General features: G+C 40.5%; 1 protein-coding gene across 14 annotated transcripts in view; it reads right to left on the bottom strand.

Annotated features, from left to right (window-relative positions):
- Positions 1-20,756, bottom strand: part of PLEKHA5 (pleckstrin homology domain containing A5) — a 211,389-nt gene extending 190,633 nt beyond the window's left edge. For 2 of the 14 annotated variants that reach the window (XM_074357655.1, XM_074357653.1), the window contains exons 1-3: positions 20,429-20,716; positions 20,199-20,278; positions 17,871-17,928 (exon numbers count right to left, since the gene is read on the bottom strand). In XM_074357655.1, the coding sequence (XP_074213756.1) occupies positions 17,871-17,928; positions 20,199-20,278; positions 20,429-20,520 (230 nt within the window). In that variant the 5' untranslated portion in view covers positions 20,521-20,716. Of the gene's footprint in view, positions 1-17,870; positions 17,929-19,490; positions 19,511-20,198; positions 20,279-20,428 lie in introns of those variants that run through there. The other 12 variants (XM_074357664.1, XM_074357665.1, XM_074357666.1 and 9 more) reach the window with 12 other exon arrangements.
- Between the last annotated feature and the right edge of the window lie 407 nt (positions 20,757-21,163).

Below are 21,163 nucleotides of genomic sequence, written 5' to 3'. Positions count from 1 at the left end.
CAAACACAAGCTGTTGATTCCCTCCTCCTCAAGGACCTTCAACCACCTGAGCCATTCAATTCCCGAATCTCAGGACCCCATCATGCCCGTAACCTGGCACGTCACCTGAAATCCCGACGTCAGCGATCACCCTGATCAACATAACCCCAACCTCCAGCAGGCAAGTTTAACTACTCTCTCTCTGTGGAGTATCTGGTCTTGGGAGAGTCTCTGTTCCAGTTCATCAGATTTCTTCTTGCTCCACCTTCTTCCTTCCAGGCCTGAAGTCCGACAGTCTAACATTTCAACAAATTCATCACACCCTAAACTCTCCCGCTCATCTGCTTTTCATTGCTTTCATCTGGAAAAACTCTCTGTGGCTCCAACTATTCATTTTCTCTGAGCTCCCACTGTCCACGAGCCTCCCTAAAGAGTCCACAAACACTTAGCAAGTGTTTACAATGTACCAGAGACATAGCATACAACACGCTGTGTTTTAATGAGTTGCTGACTTGTTTACCACAAAAATTCAACAAGTATTTATTGAGTATATCCTAAGAAGAGGAAGGCACTATTCTAAGCTCTGGGAAGTCAGTAGTGAGCAGGTGTGAGGAGGTCTCTGCTCTTGGGAAGCTTACATCCCAGTGGGAAGAGACAAGTGATAAAAAAGTAAATGAACAAGAACTCGAGCCAGTGCTAAGTACCATGAGGAAGATAAAACATGGTAGGTAACATGACAGCAAGTGCCTGGTCAATGGGCCTTCGGTGTGGGCAGGGCAGGGGAGGTCATCTACTTGAGTAGATCATTCATGCATATTACTAACTGTCCATACACCACCACCAACAAAACATACTGACCATCATGTGTAACAGTTCCTACCTTCAAGAGGTTTAAAATCTTCATGAGATGAAAACTTAAAATGGTATTTCTGAACCACTATTAGTAGGCCCAGTATTTTCAACTATTTTCCAGCATAAATGACACTGGAGTATGTTGTCTTATAGATCCAATGTTATGACCTTGCAAAACAAGTACCCAAGTATTTCTTATGCATACCATGCTTTATAGTTTTTCAAAGTTTGTTCACATAAACTCACATCATATACCTATAAAATAGGCAAGACAAGAATTACCCCCTCCATTTTACACATGAAGAAACTGGTTCATACTGGGAGTGAGAAAAAGACAAATGAACTTATTTACAAAAAACAGAAACAGACTCAGACATAGAAAACAAACTTATAGTTATGGGGTAGGGGAGGAGGGGAGAGGGTAGGAAGCAATAAATTGGGAGATCAAGATTTGCAGATACTAACTACTATATATAAAGTAGATAAACAAGTTTATACTGTATAGCACAGGAAACTATATTCAATACCTTGTAGTAACACAGAATATGAAAATGAATGTATGTATGTATACATATGACTGAACTACTGTGTTGTACACCAGCAACTGACACACTGTAAACTGACTATACTTCAGTATAAATAAATAAATAAATAAATAAATAAATAAATAAATAAAGGGAGTGAGCAATCTTCTCCAAGTTGTATGGTTAACAGGTAACACAGCCAAGGTCTGACCCTTGGCTGCTTTCCACTTCACTAGAGTATTCAGTGGCCAGAGGCTTACAAATATGTACACAGTAGTCAGAGAAAAAAGAGCATGCTCCTCTTGGCAAATCTAAATGGCCTGCAAAGGGCCTAAATCATATTGTGCTTGAAACTCCTGATTTCCTATGTAAATGCACACTAGACTCTGCACTGGGCTGTGGACAAGTTAGCACCCCTGTTTACACTTATTTTTAAAACACAAAATAAGAAAAAGAAAAAAAGCTTTACTAAGATGTAAGACATGGATTGACAACAATACATGAACAGAATCTAAAAATAAAGACATATAATGAGAACGTATAACCAAAAACTTTTTACTTGTCAAGGTGCACAATCAAAATATTTTGGAAAGATCTACCAACAGCAAAAATACAAATAAGTCGATAGAAACACAAATCATTAAGAAGATAACAATAGAAAAATAGAGAAAATATATAGAAGGGGCAATCTGCAGAATAGGGACAAAAAGGCACAGAGGGAACAGATGACAAGCCCGGCTAAAACCAGGAACATGTGAATTCCAACAAATACTACTTTGGTCTATTAGATTACTCAAAATTTCAGACAGGAGACGAAAATCCTATACACTGCATGATGCAAGGATAAAATGGTGAAGATTTTTTTTTTGGAAATTGACCTAACTGTAAACCACAAACAGTAAAACGTTAAATGAATCTGAACACGACTGTCAGAGGGCTCCAATAGTTGGCCCAACTCCAGTTCCCAAAGGCATTTAGGGAGTGAATGCACTGTTACCGTTTGAGGCTTTCTGATTCATTATGCAGTTTTGCACAATGTGTCACTTTCTACCACTTTCTTATTTTTTTGTGACTCTATGAACTTAATGAAAAACACTGCTTCCCATTAATCTTATAATTATACATTTTAATCATTTCAACATTTTTGGACCCCACTTACGGTGTTTTTAGCAGGGTTTTACTATGTTTGTCAGAAGCTAAAATACACATATACAGTCTAACTCAGCAATTCCACACCTAACAGTTATCTTATAAGAATATTTGCATACTACCATAAAGTTTATGTATAAGGATGTTCACTACAGCACTTTTAGAAACTGAGGGAAAAAAATAGAAAAAACTAAATGTCCAACATTAAGGGTATAGCTAAGTAACTGGAGCATATTTTGCAGCTATTGAAAGAATGATGTTGACTTCTAACTACTAATATGAAAAGACTTAGATATTTAATAAAAAGGAAAGGTCAAAGAATTGTACATATAGGACAAGCTCACTTTGGTAAAAATAAATAAATACGTGTGTGTGTATGTATTGTGTATGTGTGTATGTATGTACAGGTATGTAAATTTAAAGGAGGGGGTGTAGAAGGACAGGCACCAAACTGTTGACACATGTAACCTCCTCTTGGGGAGCACAGTATATGGAGTGAGAGGGAAAAGCATAAAAGAGGACTCCACACTTCAGGAGGAAGGAGGAATAGTAATATTTTCCTGTGAGTCTCCCTGGGAATGCATATGGCTACTCTTAAATATTGCCACTGATAATGCCAGTTAAATCTCATGAGTTAATCCAAAGGTCAAGTTCAAAACTCAGTCAAGCATTTAAAGTCACACACTCACGCATACAAATACGTACAAAGGTGAGATTATCTGTCCATCCACCTAGCTATTCACCCACCCCCACATCCGACCTTGGGCACTGTCTTAATCACCCATAGGTACTTTGTTCCTCATCTACGAACTCTGCTAACAGATTTTTCACTTCGTGATAGGCAAGGGCAGTCCTGGGTATTCTGCAAACGAACCTAGTGCCAGACACCAATCATTGATACCTTACACTACCAGCTGTATTTATTGTCAGCATGAAACCCAGGATGAACAAAAACTTAAGACTCAATTTACTCAAGAACCCTGATGTTGTTAAAGTATTTGGGCTTATAAGCAAGCTCCTGAATTGCTCTTCATTTTGAGGTTTGTGGCTTTACTATATGAATTTATAGATACTAAATTAAGGACAATAAGTACATCATTATAGCCACCTCCTCATCTAAGCCCTTGCAATCACCACTACATCACAATATGCCTCCTACTGATTCAGAAGTTGGTCTCCAAACTCTTCCGAATAAAGGCCTCCAAACTGCTACCGCTAATCAGAGTTGCAGTGCTAGCTGAAACTTATTTACCATCTCTGGTGGCCCATTACATCAATAGTCTGCAATGAACCACATCTCCCGGTAGTCAAAGGCCTGTGAAGTCCTCTCTCACTTTTGAGTTTGACCTTGGTCATGTGACTTGGTTTGACCAACAGGATATGAGCAAGTAAAATGCAAGCTGAGGTTTTATAGACACTTGAACCCAGGGACTTGCCTTCTTGAGATGTTCCCTCTTAGAGGCCAGCTGTCATATTACCAGGAAACTCTAGACAGACCACAAAGTGATGTGAGACCATGAGGAGCAAGGACACTGGATATTCCAGCCACAGCCAAGTTCCAGCTGAATGTATCTGTATGAATGACCCCAGTTACAACACAGCAAACAGATCAGGTTAGCTGAACCCAGCCAACCCAAAGAAAGGTGAGAAATTATAAACCATTGTTTTTCTAAGACACTAAGTTTTGGGACAGTTGGTTATGTAGCAACAGACGACGAAAAGACTAATCACTATTCCAAACTATCTGAATCACTGGTAACAATTCATAAAGATTCTCCATCAGTTACCTTCAGATTTCATCTGTCCAATCAGAGTATTTATTGTAGGTATGAAGAAATGGGGCACTTTTAGACACTCTCGTATACTAAGCAGAGAAAATAACTACACATCTTTGAGGGGGCAATGTGGCGAAATGTTAAGTAATGAACCTTTTAAAAAGCTTACATCCTATCTCAATAATTCCAAGTCTAGGGAACAGACATGCATGACAGAATGTTATAAAAGGATTTTCCTCACAGCAAAAAGTTGGAAACAACACAGTCATCTAAAAACAGAGGAATGATTAAACTATTATATATTCATAAGACAGAACATCAGAGTTATTAGAAAATCTGCTGAATAAATATATAATGATATGAGGACACACAATATAACTTTAATGAAAACAGCACTCAACACAGTATTAACAATAAGACCCAAAACTTTAAAAATATTTATGCATATATACTGAAATATTAATAGAAATTCTCTCTGCATAATGGGACTGGGTGATTTTTATTTTTTCCTTCTTTATACTCTAGTTTTTTCCAAAAGGAAAAAGGCATACATGCTAAACATAGATTTAGAATCATTCTCTGACTTTTTTTTACTGAATTTTTTTAAGATGCCATCATTATTAGATGTACCTACATTCTGTGATAGAACAAATTTTTCAAAATAAATGTAGTATAAAAGATGAATGTTCAAACAAAAAAACTGACATGAAGTTTAACATGTTACTTTCCCTCTATCATTGCCTTATACTATGAAAAATGGACAAGGAGTAATTCCTTATTCCTTTTCAAGATTCTGTCATACCGTCCTATTTTAGTTAGTTTTAAATTTTAGGCTGAACAGCGTTACAGTAAATATTTAATAAAATAGGTATTATATGCATCTTTAACCAAGTTCAGCAGAAGCTGTTGGAATTAGCTCAATATGAAGACAAACTATTTTTCATCTCAGAGGCAAATTCTCTTTTGAAGATCATGTCTACGTGAAGAAATAGTATGTGTAAAGAATCTTAGTCGTTTGGAAGGGATGGGGAGAAAAACCACCACGTGGAACATCTCTGGGAGTTATGCAGCAAGCAGGCTTGGGGAGCATTACTCAGCACTGATCCTGTGTAGGAATTATTCTCTGAAGTGGCCAGTGATTCCAGAAGAACCAGAGGGAACCCCGGCCCACGGCAGCTGGGTGGAGTAGGTCACAGTGAGGCTGTATGCCACCTGTACTAAATCAAAGTTGGCTCCCTCAACCCCTCCTTGCTCAAGGAAGCCAGGGTAGAGCTGATTTCTACTGCTTCTTCCTCAGAATTCAGCACTTCTTCTTTCGTCCCTGGGTCCAGGCCTGAAGCATCCTACACCAACCTCCAGCTACTCCCTCTGCAATGCAAGGCAGAGAGCATCCTTGAGGGTCACAGTGACTGTCATTTCTTAGAAGATTGGAGATCCTCAGGTTGATCCTAAAGGTCTTCCTGGCCTTTAGCACTGTGCACTGGAGCACAGGGAGGAGCACAGACCTTTGACTGCACAGCCCTTCACAACCCCGCTTCCTACAGGATCGCGCTTTCCTCTCATCACACGGTTTCTTGGAAGGCTTGCCAACAGCAATCTTGGCTGCAGCCAAGGATAGAAAATTACTGAAGACGAGCAGGCCAGTCTTTGCTCCAGCAACTAGCATGTGATACAAGGTGGTCAAAGACCCTGTCCGAGATTTTTAAACTTGGGAATAGAGAAAAAACCTTATTTTTTGATTTAAAAAGCTACAAGGGTGTAATTGGGGTCTGTGGGCAATCTTTTCTCTACTTAAGTGGAGAAAAGTTTTTTAAAGTGGAAAAAAAAGTGGGTAGAAAGAGCTCTGAAGGATTCATTTGTGTCGCTCCTGGAATGAATGTGGGAAAATAGTTTGCTTTTGCTTATAATAGTTAGCTTTGTGTCACTGACATTTGCAACAATACGAAAGCTGACTAAGATGACAAGTGAGAAGCAGAAAAACGCCCCAGGATGTTCAGATTTGGGTAATGACTTGCTTTTCTTACAATCTGTGTTAGGTCTTCATCTCAAACATCTAATCGCCTTTTATGTGTCTAGTGCTGGAAACACAAAGATGATTCTGACATAGACTCTGCCTTCAAAGAGTTAATAGTCCAGAGGGACTCCCTTGGGTGCTTCTGCAATTACTGGCCACTTCAGAGAGTAATTCCCAAGCCGCTTGGAGGCTACTATGAAGTGGTCAAGGAATTCCCCGAGTGCCTCTGAAACATCTATCATCAGAACTGCGTGAGGACAACTCTCGGCTTCTCTCGGGCTCTCTAGCACCTGCTGACTCTACTGGTCTACACGTTTGCTTCATTCACACTATTTCTGACAGTACACAGACTCCAACATCTCCCCTGTTCTCCAAACCACAGCAGCTCACACCGTGAACGTTTCTAAATGGAAATGGCACGGTCAGGGGCCAGGTCTGGGTTTCAGCTGTCCCCCGACAGGCCCCACAAATCCCGCATCATCTTGGCATCATCGTGGACCCAGTCCTACAATCAGGCCTCTGAGCAGATCCCACCTGTCTCTTGGAGGAGAATCACAAGCCAAACTGGAGAAACGGCTGATTTACTAATTCATATTGGGATAGATAGGTGTCACATGGAGAATATTTAAATTTCACAAAGAGCCACACTCTAAGGTTTCTGAATAATGTGGAATTAAGTTGACTGTCATCATCAAAATTCGTCAATCAACAAATATTTATTGAGGAACTACTATGAGGAAGGCTTAGGCTGAGGGACTAAAAACACAGCAATGAACAAGACTGCTTTTCATGCAGCTTACCCACCATATGTTATTAAACAACTGTTGGCTTGATTCTAAAATGTACTTTTTAAATACACTATTTCTGATATGAAGATTAATGGGTCTGTTTATTTAATTCGGTCATATCTCTTCCCACCACTCCCCTGAAAAGCTGTCATTATTATTAAATCAATGGTACTGATAATCACTGACAGCCGAAAAGAAATGTGGTAGTTATACAATTAAATATTTAATCACAGTCCTGTTAAGTGCTAAAAAGAATTACACAGAGAGAATCTGATACGGCACAGAACTTATACAGGAGGGGCTCCATTAGGCCGCCCAAGGTCTCATCTTAACGCAGCAGCCGGAGTGACCCTTTCAGAGGGTGGACACATGTGTCCTGCCTTGCTCAGCTCTCGGTGGCTCCACATCTCCTTGCGGGACAGCCAGTTACATCAACCAATGAGTCCCACACAGGCCGGCCCTTCCTTCCGACTTCACCTGCTTTTCCCCCCACACCCTCTCCTCATTCTTCCTCTCCCTATCCTCTGTACCCTGCTTAATTTTCTTCTTGCAGCATTTACATATTCTTAGATACCATGAAATGTACTTATTTGTTATCTTTTCTTTGTCTGACATTCTCTCCCCCACCATCCCACTCCGCAGAACGGAAGAGTTTTCTGGTCTGTTCTGTTTCATGATGTTTCCTCACCACTAGGGCACATAATTATGAGTTCAAAATGTATTGAAGAAAATGGAAAGACAAAATGCATCGGTGAACGATTGATGTGATTAACTGGTAGACCTTGCCACTGGGACTGAAATAATAGTCCAAATCGGTCATCTGAGGCTTCCTCTCTATCAGAGTAACCTCTGCTGCAGGTTTTCTCTTTTTTCTAAATTTCCACATCACACTAACCCCACCCCAAGTCTTTCTTTAGATATGGCAACGCTTTCTCTCAGGTTAAGGTCCAACCTCAAGCCTAACGTGCTATTTATTCTCCATCTTTCAGGTGATTGCACTGCTCTGTCCTGATCTCCCTGTAGAGTAAAAAGCTGAACTTCCAGAGGAAGGCTTATTCCTCACGTTTGTGAGAAAGGTCTCTTCCAGGAACCCCCATATTGGGCCAAGTTCTCTGGATATATCTGGTCAAAGCATGCACACTTCACAGCGTTTATCAGTCTACAATGACATCTGTGATTATGTTATTACTGTCTCCCTCACTAATTTAACTATAAGCTCCTAAGAGCACTTGGCACATGGTACTCAGTAAGTAACTGTTGAATGAATAACTAGATGGACGAAGATGACATTCCTGGCTTGGATCTACACGCTAAGTGGAGATAATCAGATACCTGAGATAGCATTTTGGGGGTGTGTGGGGGTTTCTTGTACATGGGAGAGGAATAAAGGTAATAATGTTGGGAGTCCTTTGGAAGGGTCAGATTTTAGTCACCTAAATACTCTGTCCTCCGAAGATAAGCAGCTCAAAAACCAAACCATCATTAACACCTCCAGCTGGAGCTCCCCTGAATCACCTACTCCTTCATTCTGGTCAAGGGAACCAATCATTCTTTCAGACACTCCAACACAAAGGCTTTGAGCAGCTTTTGACCTCTCTTTCTCTGACAACCTCCCAGCTCAGCAAGGCTCCCAAAGCCTGTCAACTCCTCTTTAATATCTTTGATCAATGGCCTCCTTCCTTTCCATTCCCCCTGCTACCAACTTAGTTCAAGCAATGAACCCCCAGATTACAGCAAAACACCTAGAACTGGTCTCCCTGATTCCAGGTTTGCTGCTTTCTTATCCATGCTGGCTATGTTAAAATCTCTCCTAAAACCTTCACTTTACGCTATTAATGCTATACTGAAAAACATTTGCAATGGCTTGCCTAGAAATAAAAATCTCAGCCTGACATTCAAAGACCAGACACAATATAGCTCCCAACAGTATTCCTCGGCTGACTCCCCAATATCTTGGCATTTCCTATGGTAACATCACTTACCAGCAGGGCAGTTACCACACTATTCATCACACATTACACATGTCCCCACCCCCACGAATTTATGCTGCCAGCCATCTGTATCAACCCATCTGAATTCTATCCATACCCTCAAGGCCTAGCTCAACTCCTGCCCCTTCCTTCAAGCCTCTGCAGGACAGCCTGGTCTAAGTAAGCTGCCTCTTCCTCCTCTGATTTCTTAAGACACCATGTGACAGACAACCAGCATCGTTTTTCACATTAACCCCAAGTTACACATATACATGTATTCATGTAACTTTCCACCATTAACCCCAACTTACACACATCTGTTATAGAAAAATGAAAAGGTCCCAGGAGACAGCATTTATCCACAAATGCTGAGAAACCCTTTCTCTTTCACAGGACAGAGGTGCCTCGACAGGGATGTTTACATCCTACCAGTCCCCAGGGCCTCCAACTCTTTGACTCTTCTTACTAATTCTCCTTCTATTCCCCATTTCTCCCCTCTTCCTAAACTACACCAGCTTTGGGAATAAGAAAAACAAAGAGGTCTATCCACAGTAGGAGAAAAATCCTTTAAGAAATCCAGAAAGGGTTTGCAAAAATGCAACCAAATGAGTTGTGGGGACTCCTCTTGATCTATCCCGACTAATGCTTCCAGAGGCTAGGTTATCATCAGCATAGACACCATTTATTCCAAGGCTTCCCAGAAGCCTGAAGCTCTACGCAGACACTACAACAACACAAGGAGCAGGCTGGTCCTGGGCAACGGCCCCGGGGCTGAAAAGGACGCGAGATGCCACGATAAAATTCCCTATTAGCTGGAAATCCTGGCATCCACAACCTTGAAACTCTATATCATTTTATCACTGAAATAATGTTACTTATGGTAAACTTTCCTAACCTGTCACAAAACACTCTGCTTTTACTTTTATGATGATGCCATTTTAAAATTACATGTTCGTTCCATGTTTTGTTTTAATGTCCGTTTTTCCTACCAGCCAGGAAGGCTCCAGGAAGGTGGGGTCTCTGTTTTATCTCCAAACACCTAGAACAGCGCCTAGCACTTACTAGGCACTCCTGAGTGGATATAAAGGAATGACCAAGTTCCAAGATTCAGTTCATATAACACTAGTCAACAGGTTTCTAGTGGGTTAAATAAGCTTTTATTTGTAGGCTGGCCTCTTAAACTAACCGTTGTACTTGTTTCTATGAAACGGTACCTCTGGTCCCAAGCAACTTACTTATGGAGGAACACGTACTACAGGACCTGTTTATACTGCCCTGCATTTTTAGGTCTAGAAGGGTTTGTCCCCAGAGACCTTAATTTAAATGTTAGTGACTGATAGTGAAGCTGTATGACCTAGGAAGACCCTTAACCTCTTTAAGCCTCTTTCAGCCTCTCAGTTTCTGGAGGAAAAAAAAAGGAAGAAGAAAAAGACAACGAAAGATTGTGAAGATTAAATTAACTCAAAGCTGGGGTGCAGTGCCAAGCACTCGAGCTCGTGTGCCCCACACCATCTCCCTCTGGTAACACACTGCACGTTTTTCTCTATATTACAAACTCCTTGAAGGTCGAAAACCATAGTTCATACTTGTGTTGCACCTAATGAAATAGCCTAAAGTGCTTTACACACTTACTCCAAAAAACTGTTATGAATACAAAAAATACAACGTTCACGAATTGTTCTGAAACATTATTATATCGCTGTACCTACTCAGAATGCTACAGTGCTAACATACCAAACAATTTTAAACATCAACTATATCACAACATATTCTAACATTTTTGTGGCAGTTATGCTCCCTATTTTCCCTCATAGTTTGAGCTGTGATAATCAAAGAAAAGAGATTTTCTTCTCACTTGCAACTTTAAATGGCTATTTTATACCAGCATTCCCCTCACTGCAGGTTAGTTTGAAATTCCAAGCACACACTAGATCCAGCTATTGCAGATACTGAAATGAAATCTCATTAGTCAAAAACAAACAAACAAACTTGGCTATATTTGCATAGCTAAGAAAAAGTTCAATTTTCAGAGCTTAAAATTTTAAATCAAGAGAAAGCAATATGAAAATATAACCTCACAAAATTTACATACTATGTTATTATCCTACCAAGACATTTTTGATTGCCAAACCTGCCACACAGAACAATGACCTTTAAATAATGAGAACAAAGTTTCTCACTATTCAGAGAGCATTGTTTTAAGATTTACTTAGCACTTTAAATTAACCATCTTAAAGCTTTGAAGCACAAAGGAATAGTCAATGACACATCCATTTTAAGCTACCACGACCTGTCATTACCAAGTCATTAGGTTATATTTTCAAGGAGGAAGCAGAAAGCTTTGTAACCTTCAAATATAAGATTATCTTTTGTACTTTATGGGCTAAGTTATTTGAATACTCAAAGCTTTATTTTATAAATTATAAAAATCACTGATAGTTTTCAGCATTCTTCCTAAAGACAAAAAGCATGAATTAAGTGTTAAAAAGCAATATGGTATGAACAACTCTATGGAAACAAATTGGACAACCTAGAAGAAATGGACAAGTTTCTGGAAACATACAGTCCACCAAGACTGAATCAACAAGAAATAGATCACTTGAACAGACTGATCAGTACAACTGAAACAGAATCAGCAATAAAAAACCTTCCTGCAAACAAAAGTCCAGGACCAGATGGCTTTACTGGAGAATTCTATGAAACATACAGAAAGAATTCATACCTATCCTTCTCAAACTCTTCCAAAAATTGAAGCAGAGGGAATACTCCCAAAATCATACTATGATGCCACCATCCCCCTGACCAAAACCAAAGACACTACCAAAGAAAATTACAGGCCAATATCATTGATGAACATAGATTCAAAAATCCTGGACAAAATATTAGCAAACAGAATCCAACAGCACATAAAAAAGATCATACACCATGATCAAGTTGGATTTATCTCAGGGACAAAAGGATGGTTCAACATATGCAAATCAATGTGATACACCACATCAGCAAAAGAAAGGACATGATCATCTCAACAGATGCAAAAAAAGCATCTGATAAAATTCAATACCCATTTATGATAAAAACTCTTTATCAAAGTAGGTATAAAGGGAACATATCTCAACATAATAAAAGCTATTCATGACAAACCCACAGCCAGCATAATACTCAGCGGTGAAAAGCTGAAAGCCTTCCCACTAAAATCTAGAACAAGACAAGGATGCCCACTCTCACCACTTCTATTCAACATAGTATTCGAAGTCCTAGCCACAGCAATCAGGCAACAAACATAAATAAAAAGGATCCAAATTGGAAGAGAAGAGGTAAAACTGTCACCATATGTGGATGACATGATACTATATATAGAAAACCCAAAAAGCTCCACATAAAAACCACTAGAGCTGATAAAAGAATTAGGCAAGGTAGCAGGATACAAGATTAACATACAGAAATCAGTTGCATTTCTTTATACTAACAATGAAATATCAGAAAAAGAGTAAAAAAACAAGCCTTTAAAAAATCATATCCAAGACAATAAAATACTTAGGAATAAATCTGACCAAGCAGGTGGAAAACTTATACATGGAGAACTACAAAACACCGATAAAGGAAATTAAAGATGACTTAGAGAAATGGAAAGATATCCCATGCTCTTGGGTTGGAAGAATCAATATTGTTAAAATGGCCATACTGCCCAAGGCAATCTACAGATTCAGTGCGATCCCTATCAAATTACCCAGGACATTTTTCACAGAACTAGAACAAATAATTCTAAAATGTATATGGAATCACAAAAGACCCAGAATTGTCAAAGCATTACTGAAGAAAAAGAAAGACGTTGGAGGAATAACACTCCCAGACTTCAGACAATACTACAAAGCTACAGTAATCAAAACAGTATGATATCGGCACAAAAACAGACATATAGATCAATAGAATAGAATAGAGAGCCCAGAAATAAACCCACAGACCTATGGTCAATTAATCTTTGACAAAGGAGTCAAGAATATACAATGGAGAAAAGATAGTCTCTTCAGCAAGTGGTGTTGGGAAAACTGGATAGCAGTTTGTAACAATGAAGTTAAAAGATTCCCTCACACCATACATGAAAATAAGACTCAAAATGGCTTAAAGACTTAAATATAAGATAAGACACTATAAATCTCCTAGAAGAAAACATAGGCAAAACAGTCTCTGACATCTCAGCAATGTTCTCCTAGGGCAGTCTACCCAGGCAATAGAAATAAAAGCAAAAATAAACAAATGGGGATCCAATTAAGCTTATAAGCTTTTTCACAGTGAAGGAAACTGTAAGCAAAACAAAATGACAACCTACAGAATGGGAGAAAATATTTGCAAATGATGCAACTGACAAAAGTTTAATTTCTAGAAGACATAAACAGCTTATACAACTTAATAAGAAAAAAACAAACAACTCAATCCAAAAAAGGGCAGAAGACCTAAATGAAACAGTTCTCCAATGAAGACATACGAATGGTCAACAGACACATGAAAAAATGCTCAACATCACTAATTATCAGAGAAATGCAAATCAAAACTACAATGAGGTATCTATCACCTCACACCAGACAGAATGGCCATAATTAAAAAGTCTACAAACAATAAATGCTGGAGAGGGTGTGGAGAAAAGAGAGTCCTTGTACACTGTTGGTGGGAATGTAGATTGGTGCAGCCATTATGGAAAACAGTATGGAGATTCCTTAAAAGACTAAAAACAGACTTACCATATGATCTAGCAATCCCACTCCTGGGCTTATATCCAGAGGGAACTCCAGTTCGAAAAGACACATGCACCCCAGTGTTTATAGCATTGTTTACAATAGGTTGTTGGAAACAACCTAAATGTCCATCAAGAGGTGACTGAATAAAGAAGTTGTGGTATATTTATACAACAGAATACTACTCAGCCATTAAAAAAATAAAGTAATGCCACTTGCAGCAACATGGATGGACCTGGAGATTGTCATTCTAAGTGAAGTTAAGCCAGAAAGAGAAAGAAAAATACCATACGATATCACTCATATGTGGAATCTAAAAAAAGGAAAAAGAAGACACTTATGAACTCATTTACAAAACAGAAACAAACTCACAGATATAGTAAACAATCTTATGGTTACCGGCGGAAGCGGGTGGGAAGGCATAAATCTGGTAGTTCAAGATTTGCAAATATTTACTACATATAAAAATAGATAAAAAAACAAATTTCTTCTCTATAGCATGGGGAGCTATATTCAATATCTTGTAATAACCTTTAATGAAAAAGAATATGAAAATGAATGTGTATATATATGTATGACTGGGACACTGCTATACACCAGAAATTGATACACTGTAACTGACTACACTTCAATTAAGAAGAAATAATAAAAACTAAAAAAAAAAAGCAAAAAGCAAATTCAAACTCTGTGTATATATATTTACATACACACGTAGTAAAATAATTTAGAGGATGGCTAGCTTAAGGCAGCTTTTCTTATAAAAAAAAGTTAAGTATTTATCTTTACAATAAAGAATTAATTTTCAAATATTAACATTTTTCTGGCCAAACTGATTTAAAGTAAAACACATTCTCTATATTATACAGTCTGTTTCCTAACTGCAAACTTTCATGAAAGAACCAATTTCACAAACTGTATAAACTGATTATCCAACTCAGATCCACACAACTCTCAACTGTAATCATGTCCTCTGCTGACACTGCTCAGCACTGTTTACTGTTTCAATGCAGCTCCCCCTGGAAGAGAAGTATACAAAGCACAAAACGCAGCGCCAGAAAGCAAGCACGCACACAGGGCTCTGGCTCTTCTGACTTAGACTTACACGGTGTTATCTACACAAAGCTTAGAGAGAGATTAAATAGGTAAGCAGGACAAGAAAGCTAAGTAACTTTCCACATTCCCCACAGTATCTCCGCTTAGCACTGGGAGTTCATTATTTTGTAGAATATTGTAAATTTCCAGAACAGTATAAAATTCAAGGAAATTTGAAAGCGGGCTGGGATTGAGAAGTTGCCTTTTCCAGCCAGCCTAATGTAAAGACGTGAAGACTAAGCTCCAAGGTCTTAGAAGATCAAGGTCTTAGAAGATCAAGGTCACAGTCCCACCTTCTGACTCCTCCCCACAAGAGTGCTCTTCTTCTGACTGCCCGCAGGGATGCACTCGTAGATACCAAAATATAAGCCAAAGATAAATTCTTCTTGGCAATCTGCCATCTTGAACAACCACCAACGTGTGTTCAGGAGAGAAATAATTTGAGAGTTAAATGTACTTCACTTGGGAACCAAAGTAGAAACAACTCTAGTTCTTTTGGTCTCCCTTCTTGCTCTGGGAGCCTCCCAGGAATACAGGATTAGGAGTAGAAAGAGGATCCACGTGTCTTTTATTGGCCTCTCATATTCCCCTTTCCCATGTGAACAAAATCCACCCTGCTCACTATATCCTTTTCTTCTAATGTGACCAATAAACTCCTTTCTTCATCTAAAAAAGAACCAACAGTGAGAAATCTATCCACCAACAGTAATCACTTCCCTACTTCAGACTCCTATCCTTTCTTCCACTCTAATAGTCTAAATATAGTTCACGTTCCTGCTGTTTCTCATCTTGCTGTCTTCGCAGACTAGAAGTTCCAAGGGCATGTTTCTGCTGTTTTATTATGTGGCGTGACAAAGGAAAGAGTAATTCTTCTGACGACATCCACGATTAAAATGAGGTTCAGACGCAGTAACATATGTGAAAACACTTCGTAAATCGTGACGTTTAAGATAAAATAGTGCGCCCCTGTTATACTAGAACGATCAAGCATCCCTAATTGCACATAACAACACAAGTAAAAACTTTCTAGGAAATTTCAGCCTACCTTAGGGGTTCAACTAGTCTTGAAAGAAATTAGTCTTCTGACATAACCCAGAAAGGAAAAGCAGTAGCACCCAACACTAAGCGTATCATGTATTTGTCAATGGTTATTTTACTTAAAAGAAGTTTAATGAGTGTATATTTCTATAACATGCTCAATGTTAAGAAAAAATTACTTTCACAATATAAATTTGTTATTGCTACTTTTGGATACAATGAATTTGGCTGTCTATCAATACCACATGATTAAAACCCACTAGTTTAAAAATGTACCCCAAGTTAAAGTCAAATTATTACAGCTCTTGTATTATTGTCCTCATTTACCTCAGAAACTTACTTAGGCATGAAACTCAATTAAAATTCTAATTTGTTTAAGTCAACATAAAAGAAACTCTAATCAAAACGGCTAGTAAAAACAAAAGAAAACTTGGTCTTTCTAACAGCTTAGTTCTAAATTAACATACATACTCGGTCCACACACACGAACATTTTGTATTGTCAAATAAACATTCATCTAAGGATGTACACATTCATAGAAATTAAAATATTAAAATAAAAGAATTGCAGTGTTACTCCTAGTCTGTAAGATCAGCTGCGCTTAATGTACAGTAGTTAAAATTATATGGGATAAAAATATATGAACTCCATCAAATTGTCTTCTTCAGAAATATCAATACTTTGTTCAAAAATAGAAGCATCCTTTCCATAGCAGTACAAACTCACTTTAATTCAGGGTGAAAATAACTACCAGAAAAAAATACTTGGTGACTCTGCACTTTACTCGTGCCTTTATTTTTTAGGCCATCTAATAATGTACAGCACAATCTCCAAATAAAAGACGTAAATCAAAAATACTCAGAGACGGACCACATCATTAAACTATACTCCATCCCTGTATCTTAATTCTGCTTTCTTTATTTCTACATCCAAAAGGAAGCATTCTTAATACTTATAATTATCCACTGGCATTTTATATAAATATAATTCTAACAATGTTAAAACCACACAGGTAACTATAATTTAGTGTAAGTATGGCATCATCCTTAAAATGGTACTAAGTAAAATATCTCACTGGGTCTGATGAAATAAGAGGCACCTTTAGCTAGGTACCTGTTTTTTATTAATAAACTATTGACAACTCAACAAAATCTTGTATTAAACATTCTCTTTCAAGCCTCAGTTCCTTAAAATTAAACAAAAAATTTTAAAACAACAAAAACAAGTTCTTAAGTAAATAGCTTCTAATTTAAAATGAAGATAAAATCACCTTTATTTTCCCTTGAAGTTGAGGAAACATTTTGGTACACAATGTCGACCTCAAGCATTGTGTTGGTCTACAAGTACTACCAAGTTAACTCCGAACAGAAATTAGTTCAATATTCTATATAATTAATTTTAAGGTCAGAATTGGTCATTCGTCCTCCAATAAAACATTTAGATATGTATTTTTAAAACTTAAGATATATTTAAATAAACTGAGGCAAATTACAAACAATGCTCCAACAGATGTTCGTGGAAATATTCCATATTTATTTGCTCCTTTTTACTTTCAGCCCTGTCATTGTCCATCAAACTGTAACCCAGCTTTACATCGCTTCTGCTACTTATATTAATAGCTCTGGTCAAAACACATATGAATAGAATTTACTTCAAAAGAAAAAGAAGGTAACATGCTAAAGATAAAATACTATAATGCTCTATCACTCAACAATATATACAGAAGCACTAAAAACGCAATTGAGGCTATAAATGATCTAATTTCCAAGTCAATGAATGTCCAGGCAAGTAGCATAAGAAAACCAAGTGTCATCCTTTCTCTCAAAATTCCAACTCATAAAGTCAATACTATACCATAAACCTTACGAAGTCATGATCATACCTACACATACAATATGCGACTGAAGATTAATCACATGTGAATTACCAAGGGAAAAAAATCGTAATAAAAAAACTCACTTTATATAGTATCTTGCACCTTCAAAAGTATATGCTTCTTCCCAGCCAGTAGGCAAATCTAAAAAACATATATTTCACAGTTAGTACTATTTTAATAGGACAGCAAAATAAGTTTCAAGCCATTTTAATCATTCACTTTCATGATCAGCTATTTTCATTTAAGTAGTTTTCTAACAGCAAAAAAATGCATTAGACCGGTAATAATACTCATAGTGGATACAGCATCATTTTTGGGAAAATGGGAATTCAATTTAAAGCCACTAGAAAAGTATCAACAATGTTAGAGACTATCTGACATAATCATACACTTTAATGATCAGAGTAGAGAGGAACTACGCCCTAGCATCCAAAAAAGCCAAGGGATGCCTTCGAATCCCAGTACCCATGAAGGGTAGGCCAAAAAGCCCCCTAAAACCAAAGAAAGCAAAAAACCACACATAAAAGGCAACACCTGCTTCTTCTTAGGTATGTTGTGTCTATTTAAGATCATACTTTTCAGTCACACAAGTGATTCCATCCAGGAAGTGTCACTGATGAGAAAGAACTTCCTAAGTACATAATTAGGGGGAAAAGAAATATGACATCACATACTTATACGTATGTGTTTCAAACAGACTTGACTTCAAGGGATGAGAAGTTTCAGGTAATAAACCTGGGAATAAAGCAGGTGAATGATGGTAACATTCTGTGTTACATATTACTTACAAATAACCAGTGGCTTGGATTTAATCATACCACCACTTTGGAATTAAAAAAAAAAAAAAACCTACTGATGTGCGTATGAAACCACAAAGTCAAAGCAAAGTAAATCAAACCAGGAAAAAAAAATCAGTCATTTCTCAAAAATAAACTTAACACGAAATCATATAATAAAATCTTTCTGAAGTGTGAATGTTATCAAATCTGTGGGGGATTTATATTTCACATAACTAAAGTAAGCGTGAAATAATTCCATGAGATGTTTAGACTAAGAAATCTAAATATACTGTCTTTCACAACATAAGGCAAAGAGGCCATCAGAATTGAAATACGTATGCAAAACATGAAGTGTACACTGAAGTCAAGACAGCACCGGGGAGCTATGAAGTATGACGGTGTATTAGTCAGAAATGCCTTAAAAATGTAACCTCACCATGCTTGCTACACCAGCTTTCCCTATCCTCCTCCACCTTTTTGCAAATCTGGAGATATTAGTCACTTCACTGAGTCCCAGAATCTAATAGAGAAGTCAGGCTTGTTTGATATCCTGACAACTTTAAGAGACTCAGAATCTGAGTTGGAGAGGAAAGTATCCCGGAGGGGCAGCTCTCCAGGACTGCTGAAGCCGGCCTCACCTTCCACCCAAACTGTTCTCCAGCCCTTCCAATCGCCAGAAATCGAGGCTGGCCGGTACGAGAACACATGTTACGTTTCAAAGACAAACAAGTTTCAAGAATGTACACAAAGAATGACAAAAGAAAGCCAGACTAGCACTGAAGCTCCAAGCAGCCCTTCTACAGTTCCACTCGCATGCGGTATTCAAACAAGCTAACGAAGGCACAGGAGAGGTCTGCTTCCCCGCCGACCCTTTCCAATCGGGGCATCAATACCCACACGCGGGACACCCCCAAGCACGCCCACCGCCTCCTGGCGGCGTGTGCAACCTCCGCGCTGCCGCCGGGGACTTTGAATCTGGCTGGCCGGCAACTGGGGCTGCAAATGCCTCCTCCGGCCCCGGCCGCTCCTCCGGTGTCAGGAGGGAAGGCGCCCGGCGTTTCCTGAGAGGCTCCATCGCGGAAAGGATCGCAGCACCCCCCAAACTCCACTCCGCCCCCTCAATCGGCTACCTCCCGACAAGTCCCACCTCGGAGGAGGGCGCCGCACAGGAGGGGGAGGATGTGGATACGGTCTCCCAGCGGACAAGCCGCAGGGTCCCGGGCTGCCGGGAGGGGAGTGAGAAAGGACTTCCTACCGGGGGGGAAAGGGTGAGGTGGAATGCCGGAGGCGGGAGGAGGATTCACGGGTGGCCGCGGCAGGAAACACTCAGGATCCCAGGTTTCCCGGGAGAGGGGAGTCGGCCACCCTAGGGGCTTCGAGGGCGAGGGGTGACCGGGTCGGGATTGAGGAGAGAGCGCCGCGGGCAAGCGGCGATGAAAGGCGGAGGGGAGGGCTGTCCTGAGACTCAAGGGAAGTCTACCTGCGGCCGCCCCGCCGGCCTCCGCCCCACCTCGCCGCCTCCCGGGGACGGCGGTTCGGGGCAGGTTGCCGGGAGGAGCTGGCGGCCCGGGATCTGCCGCCTCCTCCCGGCGGAGCCCAACTCCGCTCGGGCCCGGCCGGGCTCCGCGTTACCTGTGCTCTGCCGCCGGTGCCCGGTGACCACGGCCTCGCCGGTGACGGGGTGCAGCCAGGTGGTGCTCTTCGCCTCCTCGCTGCAGGGGAGAGAGAAGGGGCCGAGACGGGGCGTGAGCGGGGGCGCGGGAGGAGCCGAGGGGGCCGGAGCGGCACCGACCCGGCTCGTTCCCCCCGCGTCGCCAGCCTCCCGCCCCCTCCGGGCCCCCGCGCGGTCCCCTTCTCTTTACTTGATGAAGAAGACTCGGCCGCCCCGGGTGATCCCGTAAGTCCAGGAGCGGGGCAGGGAGCAGATCCACTCCAGGTTCAGATCCGCCGCCATGTCTGATCCCCAGCCGCCGCCGCCGCCTTCTGCTGCCGCCGAGGCCGCCGAGGGAGGAGGGAGCGAGCGAACGAGCGGAGGGAGCGCAGGGAGCGCGGAGCGAGCGCGGCCGGAGCGCGCCTCCCCGGCCCGGCGCGCCCCCGCGCGCGCCCTACCCCCTCGGGCGGCGCCCGCCCCGCCGCCCCAGCTGGGTCGGGCCCGCGCCGCCGCCCCTCCGCATCCTCCGCGGCCGCCGGCCGGCCGCCCCGCCGCGCGCTCGGGGGATGGGCGAGCGGCGCCGCTCCCCGCGGCCAAACCCCTCCCCCAACCCCCCTCCCCCGCCGCCGGAGCGTAGGTTCCGGGATCGATTAAAAAACAAAAAAAACAAAAACAAAAACGAAAAAAAAACCCACGTTCTGTCCCCCGGGCTTTGCCCGAAGGATTCCCAGCCCCGAGGGCGATTCAAAGGAAGCGTGATTTGCACGCCCCTGATTTCTCTCTCTTTAAAACAACAGAAACACAGCATCTGAGCTTTGTTTTATAAGAGCTGCTGGATATCCAAGAGATTAAAAAAAAAAAATATATATATATATATATATCGCTTTAAAATAGAAAGCTGTTCTTGTTGAAACACACGGAAGGTTTTTCCTGTTTGTGTTTTGTG

The sequence above is a fragment of the Camelus bactrianus genome, chromosome 34 (assembly GCF_048773025.1).
Source record: "Camelus bactrianus isolate YW-2024 breed Bactrian camel chromosome 34, ASM4877302v1, whole genome shotgun sequence".
Classification (NCBI taxonomy): Eukaryota; Metazoa; Chordata; class Mammalia; order Artiodactyla; family Camelidae; genus Camelus; species Camelus bactrianus.
The sequence above is the reverse complement of the archived record's forward strand: the minus strand, read 5'-3'. Positions and strand labels throughout refer to the sequence as shown.